This window comes from Agelaius tricolor, unplaced genomic scaffold (assembly GCF_023055355.1).
Source record: "Agelaius tricolor isolate 1412-34295 unplaced genomic scaffold, bAgeTri1.0.p SCAF_1, whole genome shotgun sequence".
In the NCBI taxonomy this organism is placed as follows: domain Eukaryota; kingdom Metazoa; phylum Chordata; class Aves; order Passeriformes; family Icteridae; genus Agelaius; species Agelaius tricolor.
Window position 1 is genome coordinate 8,985,887 of NW_027269261.1, and position 26,636 is coordinate 9,012,522.

The window sequence follows — 26,636 nt, forward strand, 5'->3', positions numbered from 1 at the left end:
ACATTTCAGGAATTTTCTTTCCCAGTCCAATTTACTCCTGCCCACACTTCCCAGTGCTTGCAAACCCACACTCTGATTTCCTGTTCCTCCCACTCCCTTTCACACACTCAGAACTATTCTTTCCCCTTTCCTTTTCAGCCCATCTCCCTTTGTCCTTCCAGCTCCGCTGCTCCTATGAATCCACCTCTCCTCCCACTTGTGCTATTTCCATATTTCTTTTAAAAGAACACAAAACAAAAAGAAGTCCACAAAGAAATTCCCCCTTTAAAAAGAAAAGGGAAATAAGCCTGAAAATCAAATCTCAGTAAAACCAATAAATAACCCTGCAACTGTACCAAGCTCCGCTGATTTGTATGCAACATTAGACTCTGTTATCTCCTGCCTTTTCATTTATTTAGACTATAAAATAAACAAGTTAAGATCAGAGATTTAATTCAGTATGTCGCTTATGTGATTTCAGGATGCAAAGATGGATGGCTAGAGGAGTTTAGGTGGCTTAAGCAACTACTGAAAAAAAAAATACCCAGACAAAATTAAGCTTCCATCAAGGAGATGGAAGATCCTTCCTAAACTCATCGTCTTAACAGCATCCTGGCTGCATCAACAAGATTACTTACATCTTGCACTACAACCAGCAGCAACCTGGAGGGCCCTGCAGAGCCTGGTTGCCATGTAACTATCATCTACCATCCAAAGAGCCACATACGTCTGGAATGAGAACTAAGCTTTTCCCATGTTATTGGTTTAACCGGAGCGTGGCTTCCCCTTTATCCTCCCCTCTCTGGCTTCTCTACTTCTCTTCTCCAGGCACTGAGATTAAGGGCCTATATATCAAAGGATGATTGCCAAGGAAAGCAAAAGTTAGATGATAATCACCACAGAGCTGGAGCCTCAGTGCTTACACTTGTCTTATGGCTGCTATCAAAACAATAAGTGCTCCATAGGCCTGCAAGACACATTCAGCCACATGTACTTTTGTCCCTTCTCGGGGCAAGTGTCACCAGCCTGCAGTGAATAGTGCACATGCACCTGCACACATCTAAAAACTGAACCTGAAGTTCACATTAATAATGGAGCACTCCAGGTGGTCTGCAAGCTGGGGCCGTAATGAGGAACTTTCAGTGACACATTAGTTATCAAATGCTAAGCCAGGTCACTACACATGAATAAAGTGATCTCCCCAGAAAGATGAAAGGGGAATTATTTTTTCTTTTTAAGAGAGATTACACCAGCCTTCTGTAAAAGGTCTGAAGAAAGACAATGTGCTAAAACAGTTAACTTGATTAGACTGGAACTGAATAAAACACATCAAGAGCTATCAAAGGAGCAGAAAATTATTCTGAACTGTATATGCAACAGTGGCTAAATCCCACACGATGCCCTTTGAACCCCTGCTGACAGCAGACCTCTGAGCTGGGACTGCACTGCCTGCAAAACCAGTGGAGGAAACGATGCTGGTCTCAAGTGTGGCTGCTGGGGCCACAGGCAATGTCAGAGGTGACAGCACCAGCCCTGGGAACCAGGAGCACCTTTCCCACAGCCTGCCTCTGCTGACCACTTACCCCTCCAGGGAGCAGGCTGCCCCCCAGGCTCTGCAGGAACAGCCTCCAGGCAGGGGCATGACAAAAAGACAAAGAAAATCAGGGTCTCCTTCGGACTGTAAGAAGCTGAGAGCCCATCTGCCCTGCTTCACACCTGCTCTGGCAAGTAGGAGGGACATAAAAACACTCTGGACTTGTCACAGGGAACTTGCTCAGGTCAGAGGATGGCAGAGGGTCTTTAGAGGATCATTCCTACTTCAAAGAGCCTGGGCAGTGTGTGTTTAGGGAATAACAAACATAGGACACTAAACTGATGTCCCATGTTGCCTGTGCAGCAAGCCTTCCTAAGGCCCTACTGGGAGGCCCTTCCAGCAGATGCCACACAAAGGCTGCACGACAGCTCATCCAGCACAAACACCTGGTGCTCCCAGCCAAAATCCTGCACATCCACCTGGTGCTCCCAGCCAAAATCCTGCACATCCACCGGGTGCTCCCAGCCAAAATCCTGCACCATCCACTGGGTGCTCCCAGCCAAAATCCTGCACCATCCACTGGGTGCTCCCAGCCAAAATCCTGCACATCCACCTAGTGCTCCCAGCCAAAATCCTGCACATCCACCTGGTGCTCCCAGCCAAAATCCTGCACATCCACCTGGTGCTCCCAGCCAAAATCCTGCACATCCACCTGGTGCTCCCAGCCAAAATCCTGCACATCCACCTGGTGCTCCCAGCCAAAATCCTGCACATCCACCTGGTGCTCCCGGCCACAATCCTGCACATCCACCGGGTGCTCCCAGCCACAATCCTGCACATCCACCGGGTGCTCCCAGCCACAATCCTGCACATCCACCGGGTGCTCCCAGCCACAATCCTGCACATCCACCTGGTGCTCCCAGCCAAAATCCTGCACATCCACCGGGTGCTCCCAGCCAAAATCCTGCACATCCACCCGGTGCTCCCAGCCAAAATCCTGCACATCCACCTGGTGCTCCCAGCCAAAATCCTGCACATCCACCTGGTGCTCCCAGCCAAAATCCTGCACATCCACCTGGTGCTCCCAGCCACAATCCTGCACATCCACTGGGTGCTCCCAGCCAAAAAAGGGCTTTGCCTCTGCAAATGAATAGCAGGGAGGAAGTAACTGCCTACAGAAGGCAGGTCACTCAACCCTCAGGCATCCTCTTCCACCCCACAAGGAGAAAACAGAATCAGGATCCAGAAACAAGAGGGCTCAGAAGGTCTTAAGCTTTAAAGACTTCTAAATCTTCACCGCAGTGCATTGCCCTGGAGCAAAATTATTTTTAAAGCTTTGTCTTCTGAGAAAGAAACACCAGTTATTGTAAGAGGGAGCACAGGAGTATTGGATTGCCCACTCATCAGCATGTATTGCAACTGCACAGGAGTAGGTTGATGAAATCTGGAAATGGGGAAGGGATGAAAGAAGAGAGCAGGATGGTGCCCTAAAACTTGGCAACACTGGGTCTGTACAAAGTTCTCTAGGTATTGTAGTATTGCTGTGAAGCACTAGAACGACACAATTATGCTATAAATCAGTTCAGACTAAAAAACCTAGTCATCTATTTCACAAATGGTTCTAGTACAAGGACATGAAAAAATATAAGGAGTAAAGTCTCTGTATTTTGTTAGTACCTGGTCCTGTAATCAAATACAGCAAAGCTTTTACTGCTTACTACTCTGCTTTTTCATCAAAAAGGTATTTCAGTGAGATATCCAAAGATATAATAAGATATCACCAAATACAGAATAAATCAGTTGGTTGTTCTTCTCATAATTAAAGCACTCTACAGAAAATACATCTAAGTGTTCCTACCAGCATGCACAATTCAAAATCAACAAGCATTCAAACATCTTCAGAAAGATGAACATAAAGGAAATCTCACCAGCTTGGGAAAAAAAAAGCCACAAAAATAAGTCTATCTACTGCATGACTCTGGAAACTCAATGTAAAGCTCTCCCTGAGAGAAAGACAGCTCCCAATCTTAAGAAGCTGTTTTAGCTTAATTGTTTTGAGATGTAAATGTAAACAGTGCAGAGTGACATTCTTCACTTGGGAGAAACACCAAAACCAAAGAATAAACACAGTTGCTGGATCTGAAGCAAGCTGTTCACTGTCCTGAAATAATATAACTTACTTAGACATGTTTTCATGCTGAGAAGCTGGAGAAGCCAAAGTGCTGCTTAAGGGCCATTTGAGACAGTTTTGCACCTAATGAAGCCAGCATATTTTTTGCAAGATAGCGTTATTTTCTTTTTTTCCAAGCATCCCTACATGGAAACTGATAACAGCTTCTGAAATACCACAGCCTGTGTGTTACCACCCAAATAAATCATTTTACTTCTGGGGGAAACAACAGCTCCTGGAACAGGAATAATGGAAAACTAATCCAAAAGCCAAAAGCATATAGGAACTAAGTGAAAAGTTGTTATTGCCATCAGTGTCCAGCCTTGCTGCCAGAAAGCATTAATCCTGATACTAATCTGCAGACCTAATCCTGATACTAATTTGAAGACCTCTATGAACTAATACCGAACATACCTATTCTAATATTTTTTAATTAGTTTTTAATGAAACCTGACCACTAACTCTAGCAAGCTGCTCTCAGAAGTGAAGCTTACTATTTTTCACATCACCTGAAACATGGTCTTCTGTCCCTAAGAGGCTCTTCCTGAAGAAACAGTATGTTAGCATTCATTACTGTAACCCATTGATGTATAGTTGATTTGTGGTTTTAAAGTTTTCAACCACTTTTCTCTGATGCAGTGCATAATCAGTAGTAATTAAAAGACTACCTTAAAAAATGGAAGCCTCTGAGCAAATTCTGTGATAAACCATCAAAGGAGTAGAGTTTGAAGTAAAGGCCTGAAGGGTAAGAAACAAGCTAAACTAGAAGTAACTTAAGTCTCTAAGATGGCAGGAGTGGGGGAAATCTCTACCATTAACAGCCCTGGAAAGCTTAATCTAAAAAAAAAAAATGAATCAGACACAGCTTGTTTACCTGGATGTAGAATTCAACCAATGGACGCTGTCATTCTTGCACCAGAATAAACAGGAACTTTTATGTTTCTATACTGAAAATGGTTCAAGTGTAAAATCACACTTCACAGCTCAAGGCAAAATGATCCCACAGGGTCCTTAAATGAAAAGCAGTGTATTTTGGTTCACTACCACTGACTTGTCATCATTGGTCAGCTCAAAATCCTTCTTTAAATGAATCTTTGAAAAGTCACTAAGAGAAGAAGGCATCTGGCAGCAGGCTCAAACCAGTGGTACATACAGGCCATACTTTAAGACATGTATACTTGTTCACAACTGCCAAGAGGCTGGAAAAGGCTTCTGCAGACAATTTTCTTTCCTTAGTAATGGCAATGTTGCATGAGTACCTTATGCTTTAGAATAAACATGCATCAATCATTTATCTATTTTTTCTATTACACTCAATGCCAAATTTATCTAATTATAGATTACTGATGACTGACTAGAAGCTAGAAAATACAAGCTTTACTTATTTTTACTTAGTAGATTAAAACAATTGCCAATCTGCAGGTGGAAACATTTACAGCAATTCCTGTTCACTTTATTTAAAAATGAAAGTTTTAATTTCAAAATCTTTTGAGTATCAATTGCCTCCAAGCACACTCTCACATCATTTCAAAGCTCAGATCCTTGAGCTTTAAAAATAATACTTGAGATTGTTCTTGCAGGCAAAGAATTCTGCTGAAAACTCTTTCAAAATGTTTGAACAAGCATTGGTGAAACGGGAGCAAAAAGTTCACAGAGCCAGGCTGGCAGACACAGAAGCAGTTTTGCCAGTGCTCCATGAAATTCAGCTTCAGACAACAAATCCCTACATAGTTCAGACTTTTTTAAACAGACAAGAACAGATCTGTCAGAGTGTGGCAACCTTCAAAATCAATAGGATAGCTGGGAAAGGGAGTCTGACCTACTGCAACACCTGAAACCAAAAAATGTAGAGCTCATAAATGGTTCTGAACACATCTAAATTAAAGAGTAATATAAGTGTTCAGTCCTCATTAGTGTTTCCTATGTATATCAATCAGAAGTGCTACTAGAACTCCTTGGAGCAATCAAATACTGTAAGCACTTTTTTCACTGGAAACTGAAGATACAGAAAAAAATTCTTACATAGTACAAAGATAAAAGACTGCCTTCTCAATTCAGCTACTATTAACACTTGCACCTGGTGGTTACATAATTAAATACAGAAAACAACAATTGTACCCTAAGAGAAACTTAATTAGATTAGGCATGTAGTAACAAATGCAAAATTACCATCATTAGTATGTCAGTGTACTACAAATGGAAATGCTTAAATGCCAAGCCCACAGCTCCCATTTCTGATTTATTCCCACAGATGAGGAGGAGACAGCAATTTGCTCCCTTTTGTAATTTCAGGACAACTGCATCTAGGTGAGATTTACCCAAAAAGGAGCAAGCAGGAGTACTGCTGGCATCTCTCTCCCTAGAAATTCAGGTGCACTGTTGTTGACAGATGCTTTGTGCTAAAAAAGCAAAACCAGATCGGGCGGCGTGGAACAAACTAACGAGTCTACAAAGCTCCTGCATGTCCTGATCCTTTCACAGGCACCTGCTTTGCTCACAGATGAGGCACTGAATGATTTGACAGCTTCTCCCCCAGCTGAAAGCAAAAGGAATCCTTTAATTCCAGGTTTAAAACTGTACCAACAACCAAAAAATATAAATCAAGATTTCAGGGAAAATGTTCCAATGGCATGATGGTATAGATGGTGATGAACTTGAAAAGACTGCCTATGGAAGCTGCAAGGTAACAATCAAGAAGACAGGGAGGAGTTTGAGAATGATCTACCAAGAGTGACCTCAGCAAAGTGCTGCTGCCTGAATGAGTCTTGCTTTCCCCTGATTATATATAGAATCTTTCAAAATAGCTGGAATACCCTTTCCCAGACCTGCTAAAGATCAGCAGCTGCGATGCCTGAGCGCAGAGTCACATGAGGGAAAGGAATGATCTCCAGGGTTAAATCAAACAAGTGTTCTTCCAATTGTCTTCTACCATCTTAGGGGGAACTGTGCTCACAAACTTCCAGATCCCACCCCCATGACAGATCAGACTCAGTATGACCAAAAACAACCGTGGATGTCACAAACGTGTGATCCCAAAGGTTCTGCTTCACATCAAATGGAAGTTCACACAACAAACTGGAAAAACTACAAACTGGAAGTTTGTAGTTCTCTAAATGCCAAGATACTCCCATTTGTCAGGAATTCCTGTGAGCTTAAAATGGGTATTTAAATGCTTCATATATATAATCATCTTTCCTCTATTATTATACTACAAATAGTCCCCGAGTTCTGGGGCATTAATTTGCCCAAACAAAGCTCTTAGGGACCACAGCAGCCTTCCTGGATAGTTCATGCCTATGAAATAATTTAAACATTACCACTGGAATTGTAAAGTTGTGGCAAACAAGTCTTGCTAACAGTTGTCTCCCCTGGCAGGACAGATATTTAACTAAATCTTGCACCTAAAGCTACATATTATTTAAACAGCTTTTTGGTATGAGTTCCAAAGGAGATCTGATCCAACTTGTTCAATAAGAGCTATTAGGATTTAAATAACATAAATGAGAAAAAACACCTGACTAAGAACTCGAGTTGTATTAGAAAAGTACTGCCATATTCTTATCCTTGATGGCAAACCTGTCATCAGGTGAATGTGAACTCTGCCATACTTGTGCTGCAATACTAAAATTTGCATTTTTCCCTTCCAAAAGGTAAAAAACCCTTCCCTTAATTAAGAAAATTTAAGAGAAGCACTAGACAAAGTTGTGGTCTGGTATTAAACTTTACCATGTAGTTAAGAAATAAAAATTAAAACAAAAAACAGAAAGAAGCCTAGTTTATGAACTTTCTAAGGAAAACCAAGATATTATAGGGTATAGATAAGATTGTTTCTAGAGAAATCTGCAGCTACAGAAGGTTAACCAGCTGTGCAGCCATGAAATATATTTTTCCTGAATAAATAAGGAACTATAGCAACCAAGGGTACCATGGCCTCACATACGCTGTAATAATGAGCCATAATAAAGGGTCTTCTGGGAGCTCTCCCACTACTGCTAAAATTTTACAGCATCAAATTTGGGAACTAATTTTGAAAAAGAGAGAATCCTATTTAATATTTGATGTGCACTGGTACTTCTTTCCTTTATAATCAATTTCCCTCTAAACATCCACATTCTTTATGTTGGAAAAAAAAATCTACTGCTTCTGCTGAATCAAGTCTCAAAGGGAAAGATAATATCCCATATGAACTTGACAGTATTTGCTTAGTATATCTTATTTGCAGATATAATCTTTTTTGAATAATCATATGTTAGCAATTTTCCAGCTCCTGATGGAAAACTGACCCATCATCAGAACAAATTTCCTTCAAAGCTCACACACGACTGTTATCTGTAGCTGGTGTTATTAAGAATATCCCTTTTTTTGAGACTCATTCCACCAGCTATCTATGTATAAACTCATACATGTAAGAGCTCTCATCTTATTTCAGAGTGAGGACATGTGACTTTTCCTTGCTGTAAAAAGTGCCTTGAAATAATTTTCTGATTAATCTTCCAATTCATTGTCCAGCTGCCATTTCAAGGGAAAAGTTTTCTGTTGCATCTTTTGTTCCCTGTAAGGGCAGGCAGTCCTGCCTGCAGTGCTAATTGCTTGTAAGCCCAGAGAAGGGTGAAATTCCACTGCAGCTGGGTTAAATCTGGATTGAACAGGGGCCCCATCCTTGGACAAATAATCCCCACAGAGAAATTACTGCCCAGTCATCAAGGGTGAAGAAATACAAAGAAGGTAGTAACACCAGGGGTTTTATCCTTTTACAGTGACAATACCACCTTCATTCCTAAAAGCCATGGAACAGCAGACAGAGTGACCACTGTGCTACAGCTGGACTGGATTAAACTTTTTACATCAAAATTGTGATGGGAAGGTAAACAAAGATGACAACCACAACTGTAGGCTTTTGTAAACTTTTCCTTCACTTGCAGCAGCTCTGAAATTGGCAGATCTCTTTCATTTGCCTGAGTAATGAATTCATTTGGCTTAAGAAATTACTGCCTGCTCAGAACACTTTTCCCTTCACCCCAGTACAAACTGGTGAAAGGAAGAAGTGCCACTACCTGCATTTAGAGACTGATGATATGATTGAAGATGAGAGGGACTGGTGACTAAGGCTGTGATTAGGATATAGCACAAGAATAAAGCTGGCAATGAAAGGGCACAGTCATGCAAATTCAGAGAGAGAGAATCTGGCAAATTGGCCTGGGACTAAAATTCAACCATTTCCCAGCAAAGGAACTGGACAGTAAGCCAGGAGCAGAGAGGAACTGTGACTGGAGACTTGTTTTTAGAAGTGAACATTAAGGTAAAAAGTTAGAAAGGGGACACTCACTTCCTGCACCCCAAATGTTTGAGAACACAGTCTCACATTACCATCTGCCCAGCAGCAGAGGAAGTTATCACTCATCTCTTCCCCTCCACACTTGTTTCCACACCCATCACTCCTCTCTCAATCAGCTCTCTGTTCCTTAATCACATCAAAGCACCTTTTTAAGACCACAGTTTGAAACTGTCTAAGTAAAAATGCTCCCTAAACCCAATTCCTCTTTAATATGTAAATTCAGGCCTGCAGTCTTCAGAATGGATGAGAAAAAAGGAGCAATAAACTGTAAAATGCAGCTAGTGGGACTGGGAACAAGTAGAGAAGAAGGTGGGAATCTCAAGGTACATTTCAATTGGATGATTTCTAATCTGGCATGATATCCTAAACTACATCAGCTCCAGTTTGAAGAATTGCTTGGTATTTATCAGACCTACTTTTTGAAACAAAAGGACTTCCACTCTTCAAATAAATCAGCCCTCTGCTGTATTTTAAGCCTAGGCCTTAAAATTAGAATTCTGATGTTAATCTCTGGGTTTGTTTTTTTTCTTCTTCTTTTGGTGAAGGTAACACCATTGTTTTGGGGAAGACAAATAAACTACCTATGAAATCTTTAATTTACTTATCGAATCATATACCAGAACAAATACTGGTTTGCAGACCAGACTTGAAATATTCAACAAGTAAACCTTGGGTTTGGTTTGAGTGAGGAGGATGACTGGGATGATGTTCCAGCTGGAAGAACAGTGAAGTTGCACAGTTAAAGTCAATATCATCTACATATACACATGCACAGAGACTGTGAGCCTCCAGGCAACTTGAATTTTGGCACTTCCTAACTTTAAGTACTTAGATTTGCACCTTTATAACATTCTTTTAACATTGTGTGTGCATAATACGCTCATAGATCACTCAGCCCAGACATAACTGATTTAATCAGCCACATTTGTGAATTATTTGGGAAGCTTACCCCAGTTTGCCAAGTTGCAGCCCTGCCCAATAAAAATTAAAGCAGATGCCTCTGTGAAGCCCAGAGAAACAAGCTGATAATGTAAAAGAACAGACTGAACTGTAACAGAAGTGTGACAAAAAATATTTTGTTCTTTGCTACTGTATATGTAGCCAAAACTACAACACTACAGATCTGCCAGTCCAAATGGCAAAAACATCATTTTAAAAAGAAAATCAGGTTTAAAAGAAACTTGAATTATAAACCCTACACACTATGAGGCATTTTCATAAATAACAAGGAAAAATATGTAAATTAGATTACTTTCTAAAGAAAAAATCCAACTATTCTATATATAATCATAAGACAGCAATTTTTTGTAGGAGAAACATTGAAATTCTTCAGCTGTTGAAAAAGGCTAGACTTGATTGATAATAAAATTAGATATTTTCTTAATGCAAAAAACTTTTTTTAATCACCAAATATCTTCAAACACATTTTTATTAACACTATAGAAATTAAAATTAGAAATAGTGTTTCTCTAACATAATGAAAAAAAAAAAAAGGCCAAAGTAAGAACAGTGAATTTTGTCTGTTTAGAATTACTAACAGCAGTAGCCTCAAATACATCACACTTGTTCTATATTCCCTTCTAGTCCCTTAGTGCAGAACTGTTTATCTAGCAGTACTTATTTCCAGTTGGTAGTCCTGCCATTCCCTTAGAGGATTTGCTGTATCACCAATTAAGGTCTAATTGTGAGAGAGTTGCTCTCAGCAGAGTATGTTTTCCCTTCCTCCAAACATCATCCTGTTTCTACCAATAACACTCACACAAAAATTAAAATTCCTCTTACTTCCAAATAGGAACCGAAATTTCTACCTGCAAAACTGATCTAGGTTTTCACATTTTCTCTTTGCCTTCAGGGAGCTGTTTTTTGCTCTTTTCTACACAGACCTTTTGCAAAACATACAGTTTCCTAGTCTCATTTTCCAACTGGAAACTGGAGAAAACATTACTTCTCTGTTCACAGAGTAATTAGGTCTGTGGAGTATTTAGACTCCATGATAATAATGCTCACAGAAACGAGGTTTACCATGTGTTTTCCTTCATGTCCACACCCTCTTCAGCAGTTACTGGCCCTGGTCACTTCACATCTCAGGTTACTGTTTCCCCATTACATTTAGTTTTAAAAATGAAGTCTAAGTTGTTGCTACAAAGTCATTCAAGCTAAACTTGAAGCCCTAAAAAGGGCAGGGAGGTTTTTATTTGTTTCTTAAATCACAAGAGCTGTCTACTTTGTAGTCTTCCATATGTCACTGGAATGAAAATTAGCAACTCCAAGCTGCATTGCCACCCAATATTATCAATTCAAAAAGATGTGCAACAGCAAAGACAGACTTGTACATGCAGTTCTTCCACTAAATGTTTCTTAAAAAGCAGCTCCACAGATGTAAGAGTTTTAATCCTTCATTACCAATCACAACATTTCATTTTCTGTATAATGCCACAAGTTCATCCCACTTCACACTGTCTGATACAGGGTTCTTAAAGCTGAAGGAAAGAAAAGAACACTGCAAAAAAAAGAGGACAGATTTTTCCAAGACTCAACTATCTTGCCATCTACTCTGCCAGATATTTTCCTGGCTCTTGATAAGCTGCAGGTTATAATCTGTAAGCACTTTGCTTAGAAGAAAGAACTCTGGAAAAATGTGATCAGGAAAGAGCAGCTCATAAATGAGCAGTGAAGCTCTGCAGAAAGAGCAGAAAATTTGAAATAGAAGGTGAGAGGTGAATGCAGACCTGATTTCATATTCCTTCATTCTATACAGCAAGAGGAGAATTGTAAACTCTTCCTGTAATATCTGTAATTTCAATACTTGGGTTTTCCTTGGCTCTGTAGTTTAATCTTGAGTTTTATTCAAAATTGTCTTTGAAAATAATAGTGACTAAGATGTAATTACTTTTATTAGAAACAGAAAGAAGAAACCATGGTAAATTCTTTTCATTAAAGGAGGTGGGGAATTAAGGACCATGACAATCTCCAATCTCTGACCTCTGGGGTCAGTACATCAGCAGACAGTGGTACAGCAATTTTCTCCCTCCTTCTGCAAGGTGTGAGTGCCATGTAATGCCCATTTTCTCATTTTATTGGATGTGCACATTTTAAAAGAATAACCAACAAGAATCAGCAAACAGCTGGTGCCATTTTTCTATGCCTTCATGTTCACACCTGTATACACATTTGATGTAGAAATTAATGCACTTAGGGCTTACAGATACTTTTAAGGAACATTGTACTGATTAAGGACTTTTTGTATTTAGGCATACCAGCATGAAGGCTTCAGTAAAGGGGTTGATTTTCAAAAGTGCCACTATATCTACAACTCAAGTACTTCCATCACTCCTTTATTTCACTTTATTTCTTTCAATACCCCTCTGTAAAACCAATTAAAACAATCTTAAATGTTTTAAATTGCATTTCACATTTTCCTCCCATTGTATCCTGGTCCTCCTACAGGACCTCCTTTCCTGGTTCTCCTCAGGACCAGGAAAATAGCTGTAGATCTTACCTCTGAATAACAGATTTAAAAACATCACCACCCACTGTTTGAGCCTAACAAATCATGTCTTTCCTGCCGTGTTCACTTCATTCTTACCTCAGCAAAAAGGACACTGTCAAAATTGTTCAGCATGAAACTGAACAACTTTGACAGATGTCCCAATTTACAGATTTTTCATTAAGGAAACCAACCAAATGCTTAATTTTAAAAAGCATCTGTAGACTGGTATATATATATATACTCAAATGCTCAACTTCATTCTCACTGCAACCTGTAGAGATGTGCATCACTTCTGGCACTCCCAGCCTGTTTTCCCTTGGCAACTGTGCCCCTCACCTTCAGCTACAGGAAGAAGGTTCCTAAGATGACTGAGCAGCACCTTGTTAAATGGAAAAATTGTGTTTTCTACATTCAAGACACGTGAGGCATACGTGTATGGGTGTGCATGGGGAAAAAGTGTTGATATTTTTAGGTCACTTTGCATTGACATAGTAAATGGACAGTGAATTGCCTCATACATCACGTGGTATCTGTCATTTAGGGAAGGTTTGTGATCTCTCTCCCAGATTTGCAGCTCTGTCCTCCAAGATGAAACAAAAAGGAACAGGAAAGAAATACATTCCTTACATAACCACCTGCCTTTTCACCTTGGATTTATATCAAGAGTGCCTCAAATTTTCAATGACCATGAACTAAAGGTCCCAGTCTAAGAAAATTAATGTCCTATTTTTATGCATTTATTTAGGTACACACATGCTAAATCTGACTCCATGAAGCAATTGCAAGATGAAATAAAAACATCTGCAGTGACATGCACACACACACATATATATGAAAGTCATGTATAGATAGAGAGAGAGAGCAGACAGTGTTTATCTTCATGCTTTAGTTGTGAGTACATAACACTGTAATTACCTCATAATGAAATTAAACAAAATGAGGAGAGTTAGTGCAATGGTCTACTTGAGGCAGAAAGAGATCTCCCAATTGAGTGTGAGTTCAGAGTGTTGTGGACTCAGCACTCAGTAACTGAGGAGTGAAATATAAAACATCACTTCCTAATGCCCAATTAAGGCAGTGCAGCAGCAGCAGCATTAAAAAGCTGAGGACAGCAGTGAGTATGACTGGATGGACAAAATCTTAGATTATTTTCATGAATGAAACAGTCACATTTCTGTATCACCAGCTGGAACATCCCTTTAAAGAATCACAGGCTGTACATGTATTTAAAAACAAAAAAATCCAAAAAACCCAAACTGATCATATAGCTGTATCAATTCCTATAAATAAAAGTTATTTATTTATTTTTAACTAACTGCTCGGAAAGAGTAATTAGCAGGATACAATTAGGCAACAACTGAGAAATACTTAAAATCAATCCTGAAACTTCCTGTTTATGATTATTACCCATAAGATTGTATAAAAAGACTGGAGAAAGGAAGCCAGCACCCTATTTAGCCAAAGAGAAAAATATATATAATATTTTAATAAAAACAAAAAAGAAACTAGAGTAGAGCACACATTTTAAATACAGCCAGAGCAGTTTATGTTAAGGGTCCTTTGAAATGAACTGTGCTTATTTATTTATAGAGCTTTCATCATTATGTCTCTCAATGCACTACAAAATGTGAAAATCTGCTAATTTCATTTAAGGCTCAACTAAAACTCCACTGCAATAACAGAAGGCAAAACCTAAAACTAAACATATATACACAGATGAAAGAAGGAGGGAAAGAGAGAGAGGGAGGGAGGGAATAACTGACCTGTAAAAGAAAGACTTTGCTTGCATAGTAACTTTGAATAAATTCTATAAAAGATGTTAAATTACTGAGAAATCTATTTGCTTTCATCTGATACAACAAAAAGCTCATGAAGAACAAGATTTTGGGCTGAACCAAACACCTTGAAAGGGTTACAGTCTACCCTGAGCTACTGGCCTACCAATGGAACGATCAGAGAGGTGCAGAAAAAAAACTACATAAATATTAACATTTTAATTGGCTGATGCACTGTCACAGTGGGGAAACTTGCAGATACAGCCCTCTCAAACCCACTCTATTTACAGAGATGAAAAAGAACAGCATGCAAATAGTAAAAGGAGATAAAACACTTTAACAACCCTACAGAATTGTAGCAGCAATCTTCCAGCAAAAAGGGATTAATTAGCAACAAAGGCAAATGGCCATTTGCCTTAAATTATCAGTTCTCCTCGTGGTCATTATTCACCAGGAAAATCTTTGTACCTTCCTAGCCATTATCTACATACCTAGGCCATGACAATGCAGTGTACAAAGCAACTGAAAGCTTTTGAAGGTAGCTGAAATCCCAGATGAAGCACGTTTGTTCCATGGAGCCACTCGTTGTGAGCACACCCCAATCTGACAAATGCATTTGACATGATACAGGAACATGCCAACAGACTGACATAACAAAATACCAAATAATAATGCTTATTTTCTTGATGAAAGAATCCTGTCAGTGCTCCTTTCCCAAACTCTTTCCTCTCCTTCTCACGGATGCATTTCATGTTATGCCCACGTCATGCACAAATTTGAACTTTGGATTTAAACCCCTGCTCCTCTTGCATTTAAATTATGTAAATATCAAACCCAAGCCCTGTGAAATCCAAAACAGAGAGCATCTCGTCCTGGTTTAGGACAAAACAGGCTTGTCTTCTTCCGATACACATTTTGAATGGGAGAGTGCAGGGTGAGTCTCGTATTTAAAGTCCTCTGCTGTCATATATATCCTGCTACAGAGTGCTCTGCAAATTATCTCATTCCTGCCTCCAATTTTCTCTTGTACAATTTTCACTTCTCAGTGTCATTAATATCCATTCAGTAAACTGATATCAAGTTACTATTAAGAAAGTGCAAAACCTCCTTTCTTGGGTTTTTTTTTGCTAGAGATTTAACTACCAGAAGATGGCTGGACATGGCCAGTAATGTACCTAAGGCACAGCCATGAAAATAATAATTTATCCCTGGCTAAGGGGAGGAGGATGTCAAGATATTTGTGTCAGCTGTTCCTTCCTGACACTACTGACTGGATAATCACTGGATTTTTTAGCTCAGTAGCTCACAATTAATTGAAAAATAGACAGGGTGGCTGGCAAACAGCAGTTGACACATTTGAAGGGACACAAGTGCAGGATAAAAGTCAGTCTGCTAATTTCTTTCAGGAGAAAACACTTTTTTGTGTCACTATTATAACATAATATAAAAGCAGCAAATCCCAAGTTCAAAATAGGGTCTATGCAATGCAGTACAGGGAAACCCAGCTCCCTGCTGTGCCCATGAACACAAGCTCCCCATGCCATCATAATTGCTTAAAACTGTGCCTACCTTGGCAGAGTGGACAGGTATGTCTGGCCTGCATTTAAGATATACTAAAATACTTATGGCTATATGGGAATTAATTTTTTTCCATGCTTGCAAAAGCCCTAGGAAAAAAAATAGTTACACTGTTAAAACAGAGAGATGGAGAGAAACAGAAAAGCAGACATCTTCTGGGGCAACCAACTTAAACTGGGTCCAAATGATGCTTCCAAGAGACTGCAAATATAACCTGTCCTCTCTCTGAGCTTGTAAAGACAAAATTACCAGTTTTAAGTACAGAGCTGAAAGAAACAATGATCATAATAGGACACACTAAAAGGTGATGTCTCCCAAATTCTAGCATAGGCAACAAAATCTTATGGAGGTTCAAAAAAAACCCAAAATTAAATACACCCTCAATTTAAGGTCAATGAAATCAAGCCAATGCAGAAATCAGCATGCAACAAGAACATGGTTACAGTCAGCAAATCAAGTACAGGAAAAATGAACCATGAGGAAAATAACTGAATATTAGGTGGGAACAGCAGAGCACAATAGCCAAAAAAATCCCCACAGACTACCCAAAACCATAAGGGAGGACAAACCTCAGCACTTGCTCACTTTGCTTGAATAAAATAAATGAAATCATATGCTTTTATTCCTTGACACAAATGTAAAAGAGTGCAAAGAAAAAAGACTGCCATGCAAAATAGAGCATTTTGATTTCTGAAGTCAAAATTCAGGACACATTTTTAAAAGAGCTTACACTTTTTCCTCAAAATACCAAGTTTTTGTTCACTCCCTCCAAATGCAAGTAATTTTCTTGAAAATTTTTCACCTTTGCAGTGTTGAACATAATGGGACAAATAATACATGATGCACAAATAAGTTATAATGCTCCATGCAAGTTATTAGCAGTGAGATGCTGAATCTGTGATAAATCTAGACCTGAAAGTGAAATATGCCTCCTAATTAAAAATCAATTATTAAAACCAGTAAAGAATGAAAAAGAAAAAAGGCTCACTCACCAAACTCATAATGAAATCCTGGAAACTTCAGAGTTATTTGAAAAGCAGAAAAAAAACCTCCACCATCTATATTTAACTAAAGAACCCATTGTGGGTTTCTTGATTTTATGATTAACAGTTCTGTGAAAAATTGTTTCTGGTATCTTTTCTGCTTTTATCTCTTCATTCCAAATGGTCATGAAAATGAACAGACAGCATTTAAATGGGAAATGCAAGAACAAACTATTGCTCCAGCTCTGGGAAATCAAAGTACAGGGATGCCCTGATGTGGCTCTGAGGTGACACAGGGAAGATAAGCAGCCACCCAAAAGCACCAGCCCCTGAACTTGCAAGCCAGTGCACCATGTTCACCCACGATGTTGCCCACTGGGTTTCTTAGCAGGTCTCTTCAAGAAAATGGTTTTAACACCCAGGGAAAGTGATTTGCAAACATTTGATCAGGATGTGCAAATAACTCTTTCCAATTCATTTGAGTTTAGTTCTGAAAAGATTTCAAACAAAGAACAGCTCAAAAGCAGCTCAAAATCACCACACCTGTTGCATAAGCTTGGACAAGTGGAAATTTCCAGTTTTATCTGTAAAACTAAGACGTGTACTCATACCTCCAGCAGTGACAAAGAGATTAAATTAACAAGCACTACCAAGGAGATCTGAATCCCATTATTGGAGAAACTACACTGGTATTATGCATTATCATAAATATTCAGCATCTGCAATCAAAAAAAGGCTTTGGTGTTTACGTATATAATAAAGTTTTAATAATTCGCTATCAATATTTCACGCAGAGTGCTACCGTCACTTTCTTCTGGATAAAAGAAAAAAATACACCCAGAATTTAAAATCCACAACCATTCCACTGGGAATCAAACAATTTCTGTTACAGAAAAATGCCTATGGAGAGTACCAAGCCATTTTTCCAAAAGCCAGGGGCTCCAGGCTCCACCTGCGTGGGGAAGGTGGTTGGCTGGCCAGGGCTGCCTTCATTTTGTGTACCCCTGAGCAGGATCTGGCCTGCAGACTGCACACACATTTCCCTTCTCAAAACATGCACCCTGTGGCATCTGTCCAAAATCTAGAGTACTTTGGCAACGAACCTCTCAGGATTTTTATTCAGAAAATTTGGAAATCTCAAGCTAGTGTACTCCGAGGACATCAGTTGCCCTATCCATGGGTGGAGGATGGCAACTCCACACATGCAGCCCTTCAGCCACGAGCAGTCACCCTCTAAGCCCTAAAACTGTCAGATTTGGTATTTTTCCTGTACCACAAGCAAGAGGGTACATGGTTATCCTTCCACCAGAGGTCAAAGAACCTGGGGTTCTGGTCATGGGGGGGCTGCAGCAGCTTGTACCCAGAGGAACTCACTGCATGCCCAAACCCACCCTCACACAGCAGCTTCCCCATAACCCCAAAGGCACTGATTCCTTAAAATGGCAGTAAAAGCCCAAAGGATGTCAGGGCAGGAGGAGATAGGGAGGGAGGGGGAGCATCACCTTGGGCTGCCATCATCTCAGCCTGCAATGAGGGGAGAGAACATCTTTTTAATTGCCACTTTTAACACATAAAATACATGGAAAATCCTAATTTGACCCATAGCACAGGCTCATCCCATCTGCTGCAGAGGGAGAGCCACATTATCAAGGGCCACACTGAACAGACATCAACTTCTGAAGTACAGTCCAGCTGAATAAATAACACGGAAAGTTAATAGCCAAATCCTTTCAGCAGCAGCAGTGCTCTGGGAACCTGATTAGAATTTGAACATTTGCATTGATTTATATTTTTTTCCAATGTTACCAGCTGGGAGCAAGTGCTGGAGGGGAGGTACAGGGACAGCTCTGCAGAAACAGGAACAGCTAGCAAAGGATTACCTCCTAAAGGATTATCTTTTAAACAAAGAAAAATTTGGTATACTGCAAACAACTAACTCAAATCAAAAGAAACAGATTAATCCAACAGGATTAACAGGTAAGGCTGCCCTGTGTACTTTAATGTCCAGACACACAGCTGAGGAACGTGAATGGTTTTATTTAGATGATTTTATTTAGTTGTCAAGCACCTCTTCCTAGTCCAAAATAAGAACTGCCTGTTCAGTTAAAACAAAAGCTTTGACAACTTAGCCTGCAGCCTCACAAGCAACAGAGATCTCCTGTCTTTTTACAGAGCCCTTTCCTTTACCCTTACATATGTAATCTCTGATCATAGAGTTTTTTTAACTCCCATCAGGAAGGAGCATTAGTTGCTGCCTGTATTGCTCCTGCGCTGGGAAATTTCCAGAACTGAGCTCTCTCACTTCCCTCTGGGTGGCAGGGGAAGTCACTGAAACTGAGATGAAGCTCTTCATGGGTTCATCTTGCCTGAATTTTTACCACTCACGTGGATTTTACAGCCACAGTGCTACAGAAATACCAAAAGTAAAATAGCATCAATCTGCTAAAATAAACCAGCATCCCTGTATTTGGAAGCAATACAATGATATCTACTTGAGCATCCCTGCCTTAGCAGTAGACATGTTAGTAGCATGGCTGACTTGCACCAAAGATTTGTATTAAAATCTACTTGATTATTCTGACAAGCAGAGTAAGGTAAGCAACCAAGTTTAAACTATAACAATAATAAAAAAAAAGTACAAAGATAAAGCCAAACTCATTTACTATAACTACATTTTACTGTATTTTAATATTTCCACATTTCTGTTAAAATTAGTTATTAATCATACATTTGAGATTCCCTTGGGGTAAATTAAAAAGCCTAAATACTTAAAAACACAACACAGCATAAGGCAATTCAGCAGTTTCTTTATGTTTTAGTCAGCCCCTACTCTGACCCAGAGTTGAAACCAAATTCAGCAGCAGTTGCAAACCTTACCTCTCAATGACAGGAAAGATTATGGACTTTGGTGAATTTTTCCAACTAATAAATTTATATGTCCAACTTTTGAACTTATATTCTTTTATAACCAACTAAGCTCTGCATTGGTCCAGCACATATTTCATGTTTGCTTAAAAGTGAATTAAGCATTATGCAAAGACTCACCTCCTCCACCTCCAAGAAGGCTGGAATTAGCTGTAAGAAAAACAAAAAGGGAATTATTAGAATTATTAGCATTGAGCTTCCTAAATATACATGGAACCAAAAGAGAAGATGTTTCACAGGAGATTGTCCAGTAGATCAAAGGAGATTGTTTCAGTAACTTTGCTACTCTTCCCTTACCCGAAAACACTTAATGCAAAAACAATCACTTATTGTAAACTGCAATCACAATCTTTACCTTTGCAGTATCTTTGAAAATGCAAGCTAATAAATAAAACAATAATACAATTACTAAAGCTAATGCATTGAATAGGTTATGAAATTACAATCCTGCATTTTTAATTCTATAAACCGTATTCCTTTGTGATTACCAAATTAATTTAAAATTTCCATTGTAGAGAAACTTAAATAGACTTTGATGCAACTTCTGATTATCTCTCCTTGTTTTCTATGCCATGGGACCTTTGGGGATGATGATGAGAAATCCTGGTTCCATTGATGTAAAAGGGTTTGTGCAATTGAGCTGGGATTTCCCTCAGCAGGCTTAATTGACTCGGCACTGTAACCATCCAGCTACCCAGGCCAGAACTTGATAAATCACTTATGAAAAGCAATTTTCAGAGCATGGTGATACAAGATGGTCCTTCAAATTAAGCTAGTACAATTGGAGTCTTGCCAAATATTTTCCTTTCAGTGCCTAGGCAAAAACAGAAGGAATGCCTAAGCTTCTAAACCTGTCCTTTAGATGTGTGGGAAACAAATCCTTGTTGTATCAGAATACATTTAAAACAAAGTAAGAGCATAAAGGAGAGACACAGGTTTTTCTGATGAGTAAAGAACAGAGAGTTCACACCATGTCCTGCTCCAGGACAAGGGTATATAGCAAGATACACAGAACAAATAAGGTATTTTCTATATGTTATTGTTTATGTCATTTTCCTCTGTCTCTTCAATAGAAGCGTGTAAACAGCAAATTCCCTGCTGTTGGGTTTTTTCATCACTTCCTTGAGATTTTTACATAAAATTGACAATTATCTTTGTTTTCTTCTTTATCAGATATTCTACAAACACCTTGCACTTAACATCCATTTTCAGCTCAAACATTTGCAGCCAGCTTTCCCTGACACTGCAGTAAAACTGCCTTCATCAGAAAGCCAGATTTTCCATCACAGCCAAGATTCATCCTCAAAAGTACCTCTACATTACTCAAGAAGTACTTCTACATGAGTCAAAATGCAATGTTCTTTAAAGAAAAAAAAAAAGCAGTTTTATATCCAGCATAACTGAATATCAAATCAAAGCAAATTAACTAAGTTATTTACTCATCCTAGGATTAGCTGTCCTACTGTCACTGAGGAATCATTGAAACCATGACCTACAGAGATGTTCTCATGCTTTTTCCTCATTCAAGTCTGGTTCTAGTACCCTGGAACATTAGATGAAGGAAAATGGGACAAAAAACCCCTTTTCTCTGAAACAAAGTAATTTGGAGCCATTTTCAAAGAAGTGCTTGTTTGAAGACACAGAAAGGTTGGAGCAACAGGCACAAAATGGAAAACTTTAAAAAACAACAACCAAAGTATCTGTAAGTGATGAACATCTCTTGCCTATCCTCTCTAAAGTGCTAGCAGAGAGCAAATACTGCCATGAACATATTGCCTTGGACAAAGACAGAATGATGGTAATAATAAATACATGCAGACTTGTTGCAAAGAATGCCAATCTTGCTATATTTACCTAATTCTTGCCCTGACTGAAATTCACTATTAAACAAAGAAAAAATAAAACCAGCCTCACATATTTCTATAGCTGCTTCTGAAGACCTCCTGTAACAGGTAACATCACTTTCCCTGCAGTACAAAGTACTTATCTGCTATAGAAATCAGGAGAGTTCGTATCAGAAGAAAGTAAAAGGAACAAAGTGTCATCTACTGCCTGCTATTCCAGCTTATTTTTTTGGCACTGCAGAATACACCTACAATTAAACTATTCTAATCCTTACATGAGTCACGTTCTAAGACTTCAGTTATTATGTTCAAGAGACTTGAGACACACAGCTAAAACTTGTTACCAAAGTTTCCACTGCTAAAAAAGTTTCTTTGGATACCCAGCCAACATCCCCATTGTGAACTTTCATTCAATGGCTTCTCAGAGAATTATGTTTCTCTCGTTAAGTTTTCCTGACAATGCTCATCTTGCCAATATTTTCCAAAAACTTCTTAATAACATATAATGTAAGTTAGCACCCCACACTTCTCTATAGAAACAGTAAAAACAGTTCAAATGGGTTTTTGGCTGCAATGCATCTACTACAGCTATTGAAAATGCAGTAACAATTCACAGGAACTCTACTTTTATATTTTGCTTGATAACAGAAGCAAAATCAAACCATCTCCCTCTGATTCCAGCAAAGAACAAGACTGATTTATATTTACAGTTTATTTTCTAGAAAGATAATGTGTCAAAAAGCAAGAACTTTTTTTTTTCAGATTTTTCAGACGCTTCCTGAAAGGTTCAATAAAACACACATTTCTTTCCATATTTGGGAAAGTCTTACCACTACAGAAGTAATTTGTCACTTAGCACCTAATGAATCTTCTCCCACACAGAGGTCAGCACAGCCCCATGGCTGCAATCACATCCTATTATGTTGGAGCAAGCATGGCCTCTCCTCTCAGTCCCTCTGTGTTTATCTGCAGCTGCATTTTGTCCATCAGTGCTCCCAAACCATCAAGTCTTGGAAAACCCTTTGGAAGCTGCTCCTGCTGTAGAGGTTCAACTATGGGCAGCTGTATGAGCAACCAGCTGAAGGTCCCAGGAAGCTTTCAACCTCCAAACTTGAGAGAGCCCAAACTGCCCCACAGGTTACACACTGCAACTGCTCTCACTCAGGGCAGGTAGAACACCTTGATGCCACCATGTGCCCTGAGAAGCTCTGGATGCTCCATCCTGGCAGGGCTCCTGGTTGGACTGGACAGGGCCCTGAGCAACCTGATTGAGTGGAGGGTGTCACCCCAGAATACCTGGCCACAGCTGGAATGGGATGATCTTTAAGGTCCCTCCCAAGTCAAACCACTCCATGATGCTATAATTTTACAACTGCAGATTGTAAATCCATCTTGGCTAACCCCTTGTTCTTATTTTTCTTTTCCAGAGCTGCCCAAGATTCTCAAGTCACAGGAGACTTGGGGTGAGAGGAAACAGGAAGATTAAATTGCTACCAAGTTACCAAGGCATGAACAATAAAAGAAAGCAAAGAAGGGCCCCAAAAAAATGTGCATAAAGGCTTCTTGTACCTCATTTCATTCCCCGTATCACCCTTTCAAAGTGACCTGCCCAACCTCTCTGAAATTGCCTCCTTAAAAAACTAGAGTCCACAATAGATTCCTGAGCATTAACTCTGAAAATCTACTCACAACAGAAACTTGAAATATTATTTTAATATATACACAGAGTGGTCAGGCAGGCAGCAGACTGCTGTGCCAGACTGAAATACAGCACATTGATAGAGCCCCATCCAAAACATCATTGGTGATGGCCCTAAAGAGGCAGCAGAGGTGAGAGTTCATCTAATTTTAAATATTTTTGCCTACACCACTAACATAGGCTTCAATTCTTTCAAAAAAAGTTAAAAAAAAAGAGCACCATATCTGGGGACCAGTTCCTGTGGTGTCCTTTAAATAGTGGCTTCATGATGACACAAATTACAGCTCTAGAGATACTGTGCATCACCACTACTTTAAAAGGAGACTTGAATACAGCATTCTGAGAGACAGATCTCATCTTCACAGTCTGTCTCAGTACAGTGAGCAGAAACACATCAAGAAGTGTTAAGACGGCTTTCAGCCCTTTAGGTCTGGGTTTCTTTTTAATAGGGACATTAGAACCATTAACAGAAAAAGTGTTTCTACAAAGTTCAGCCTCATTCCTAAGAAAAAAACAACTCTAAAAAAAATCACTTCAACAAAAAAAAAAACAGTATCTAATCACTAAGGATAATGATTTAGCCCTTAATGAGATTTTTATAGCCCCAGATTCAACCAGAAATTCAGTATTTCAAGTTACTTAAAACCTCAATGGACTAGATAAACATGCTTTTTAAAAGCACCAGGACAACCTGCTAAAGAAACCCAGAACATTAGTCTGCTGCACCTTGAGAATCCAACTCTTGCTTTAAGAAACAAAATTCTCTCCAAAATACTAGTGTGGGGAGAGAAGGGGAAAAAGTAAAGAAAACAAAAAAACCTGGAAGGAAAGAATTTGCAGTAAGCTTAGTTGCTCATGATGGAATACACACACTGAAAGCTCAGGTTACTAAAATGTACACATTTTAATAAAGAATATACCAGCAGATTTGACAAATAAGAACTAGACATCAATGTTTTAAACCTCAGCCTTCTTAAAGAGTTATGTTGTGTCAGGTCTCCAGTTGTTGGTGCTTGGCACCAATCTGACTGTCACCATCAGTTTATCACCTCACTGTAAAACTTTCATACCTTCTCTCAGTGAGTCCCCACAAGCAGCTTCTCCAATATTGACTCCTTTTCTCTTCCTTCTGCATGGCCAGCTGACTCCTTCCTGTCCCTGGCACAACCACCTTACCCTTACTGCTCCTCACAGCCCAGCCAACAAAACTCCAGCCCTCCTCTCCATCAGCTCACCCACTCCCAACACCCATCCTTACTGGCCACAGCTATGCCCTATTAAGGGCAGGCCTTATTGGACACAGCTGTGCCCAATTCAGGGCAGGGCTGTTCTTACTCTTTGGTAATTAGCACAGGTGCAACTGCTCAGGGGTGAGATTGCCTTCAGCACTATCTCTGTTCTCCTACAATCCATCCTCTGACAATGTTCTATCACTTTCCAGCAGTTTTTTGACTGAATAAGCAGATCAGAAATTCTGGTGTGGTGTTAATGTTTTCCTCACTGTTCTCTTTACACCATCATTCTTACCAAATAGTAAGGTTATTTGAAATTTTGAGGAAAGTAATTGAATGCTGAAGAAGTTCACCTCAAACAAAACTGAAAATCTTCCTGCACTGCTAGCCAGAACATACAAACAATGAAGGAGGATATATGGATGGGTAGGTTGAACAGGCAATTGCAGGCACAGAAATTATTTCTTCTGCTGTCAATTCTGAGGAATTTAGAGAATAGGAAAGATGTGAATAGCAATTTTTGTGATCTCTCTGGAGATAACACACTTTTAGCTTTGTTAACAATACGGCTGAATAACTGTTTACTTTTTGTTGGCACATACTCATCTGACAACAATTTAAGAACATAAATTCTTCTGGGAGCATGTCTTTGTCAAGTATTAATGGCACTAGTAACTTAAATTGACATCTATGTCATGCAGCCATGCATCTGTCAGTATAATAAAAATATAACTCTAAAAGATTAGTTGATATTGTCTGACTTTGGCAGCAGATGTTTGAGCTTATTTTGATGTAAAAAAGATTGAATATTTTTGTCAATACTTTCTAATTGTGAAATTTATTCAAGGAGACAACTTTATAACTGGCAGTACTGTAAGATGCAAGACATTCTATTGCCTCAGACACCATTTTTATTCATCAATAAAACATCATAAGAGGCAGCTGGTGAGCAGAGTAACAGTAATTTATGGAATGGAAGCTACATTTCTTCTACGTGTTTTGTGAGACATCCTTACCTGTCACTGCATTTCGTTTCATCTTCTCTCGAGAAACCAGATGGAACAAAGAGGAGTGAGATAACAGCTGCACCTTGTACATCCAAACATTTTTAGCAAGAGATGTGTTTGGGTGCCTTAAAGTAAAAAGCTTCAGGCTTAAAGATCATGAAGTCATTTTGCAGCAGGTATAGTAAATAAAACAGAATCACCACTCTGTTTAAAATGTTTCCCTGCATATAAAGCCACAGCAGTCAGGAGAGGTAAAATAACATTAAAACAACAGACTGGGCCAGATTGGCAAAGTTATGTCAGTGGCTAATGATGCAAAGCAGAGACTACTGGAAATCAGAAAAGCACTAGGCCTAAGTGGCCAAATAAGATTGCCTTAAAACACATAACCATACCCACAAAAGAGCTCCAGAATATGGGTGGAACAATTTACAGAAGATTTCTACGAGCACATTGCTCCTTTCCAGGTTTGCTTACTTTTAATGTGTGATTGAGAGCACATCATACTCTCCATACACGCTCAAAAGACTTCAGCTTCATTCCTAAAAAATCTCCTTTTCTCCCTATAAAACCTCTCTGTAAATAGACACAAACGTTTACCCAGTCTCATTTTATTCATAATAGGAAGTACCAACTTCAAGCTCTCTTTCTAAAAAGCCAAGATCACTAGAAGCATGACCAAACAATTCAGCTCATGAAGTTTTCAACATCTTTGTCTTAGCAAAACAGATGATGTAGGATACTACAGAAGGAATTGAGCTTTCCATGTCTTACCTTTTTTTTTAGATATGGAAACTGCACAGTACAAGTCAAAGATTAAAGAAAAAAAAAAAAAACTAATGGAAGGCTTTGTGCAGTTAGAAGCACAGGTTTTTTATTTGGAACCAATAAAATGGCTTTGTGGCTCACTTGTCACAACCTGTGATATTCTCTTCCCCACTCACAAATTCTCTACAGAGAACAGAGTTTTTTAAACTAAGGTTTGCTATCTTTGCAAATAAAGCAGTCATTGTCTGTAATTTCAAGCTTGTAAAAGGTATGTCAGAGGTAGATTAAGGGGAAAAAAAATGATCAGCATACTAGTA

General features: G+C 39.2%; 1 protein-coding gene across 4 annotated transcripts in view; it reads right to left on the minus strand.

The window, feature by feature from the left end:
* MACROD2 (mono-ADP ribosylhydrolase 2) overlaps positions 1-26,636 on the minus strand; it is an 850,774-nt gene that overhangs the window by 646,469 nt on the left and 177,669 nt on the right. For all 4 annotated transcript variants that reach the window (XM_071422251.1, XM_071422242.1, XM_071422232.1 and 1 more), the window contains one exon: positions 19,890-19,919. In XM_071422251.1, coding sequence (XP_071278352.1) covers positions 19,890-19,919 — 30 coding nt within the window. The remainder of the gene's footprint in view (positions 1-19,889; positions 19,920-26,636) is intronic.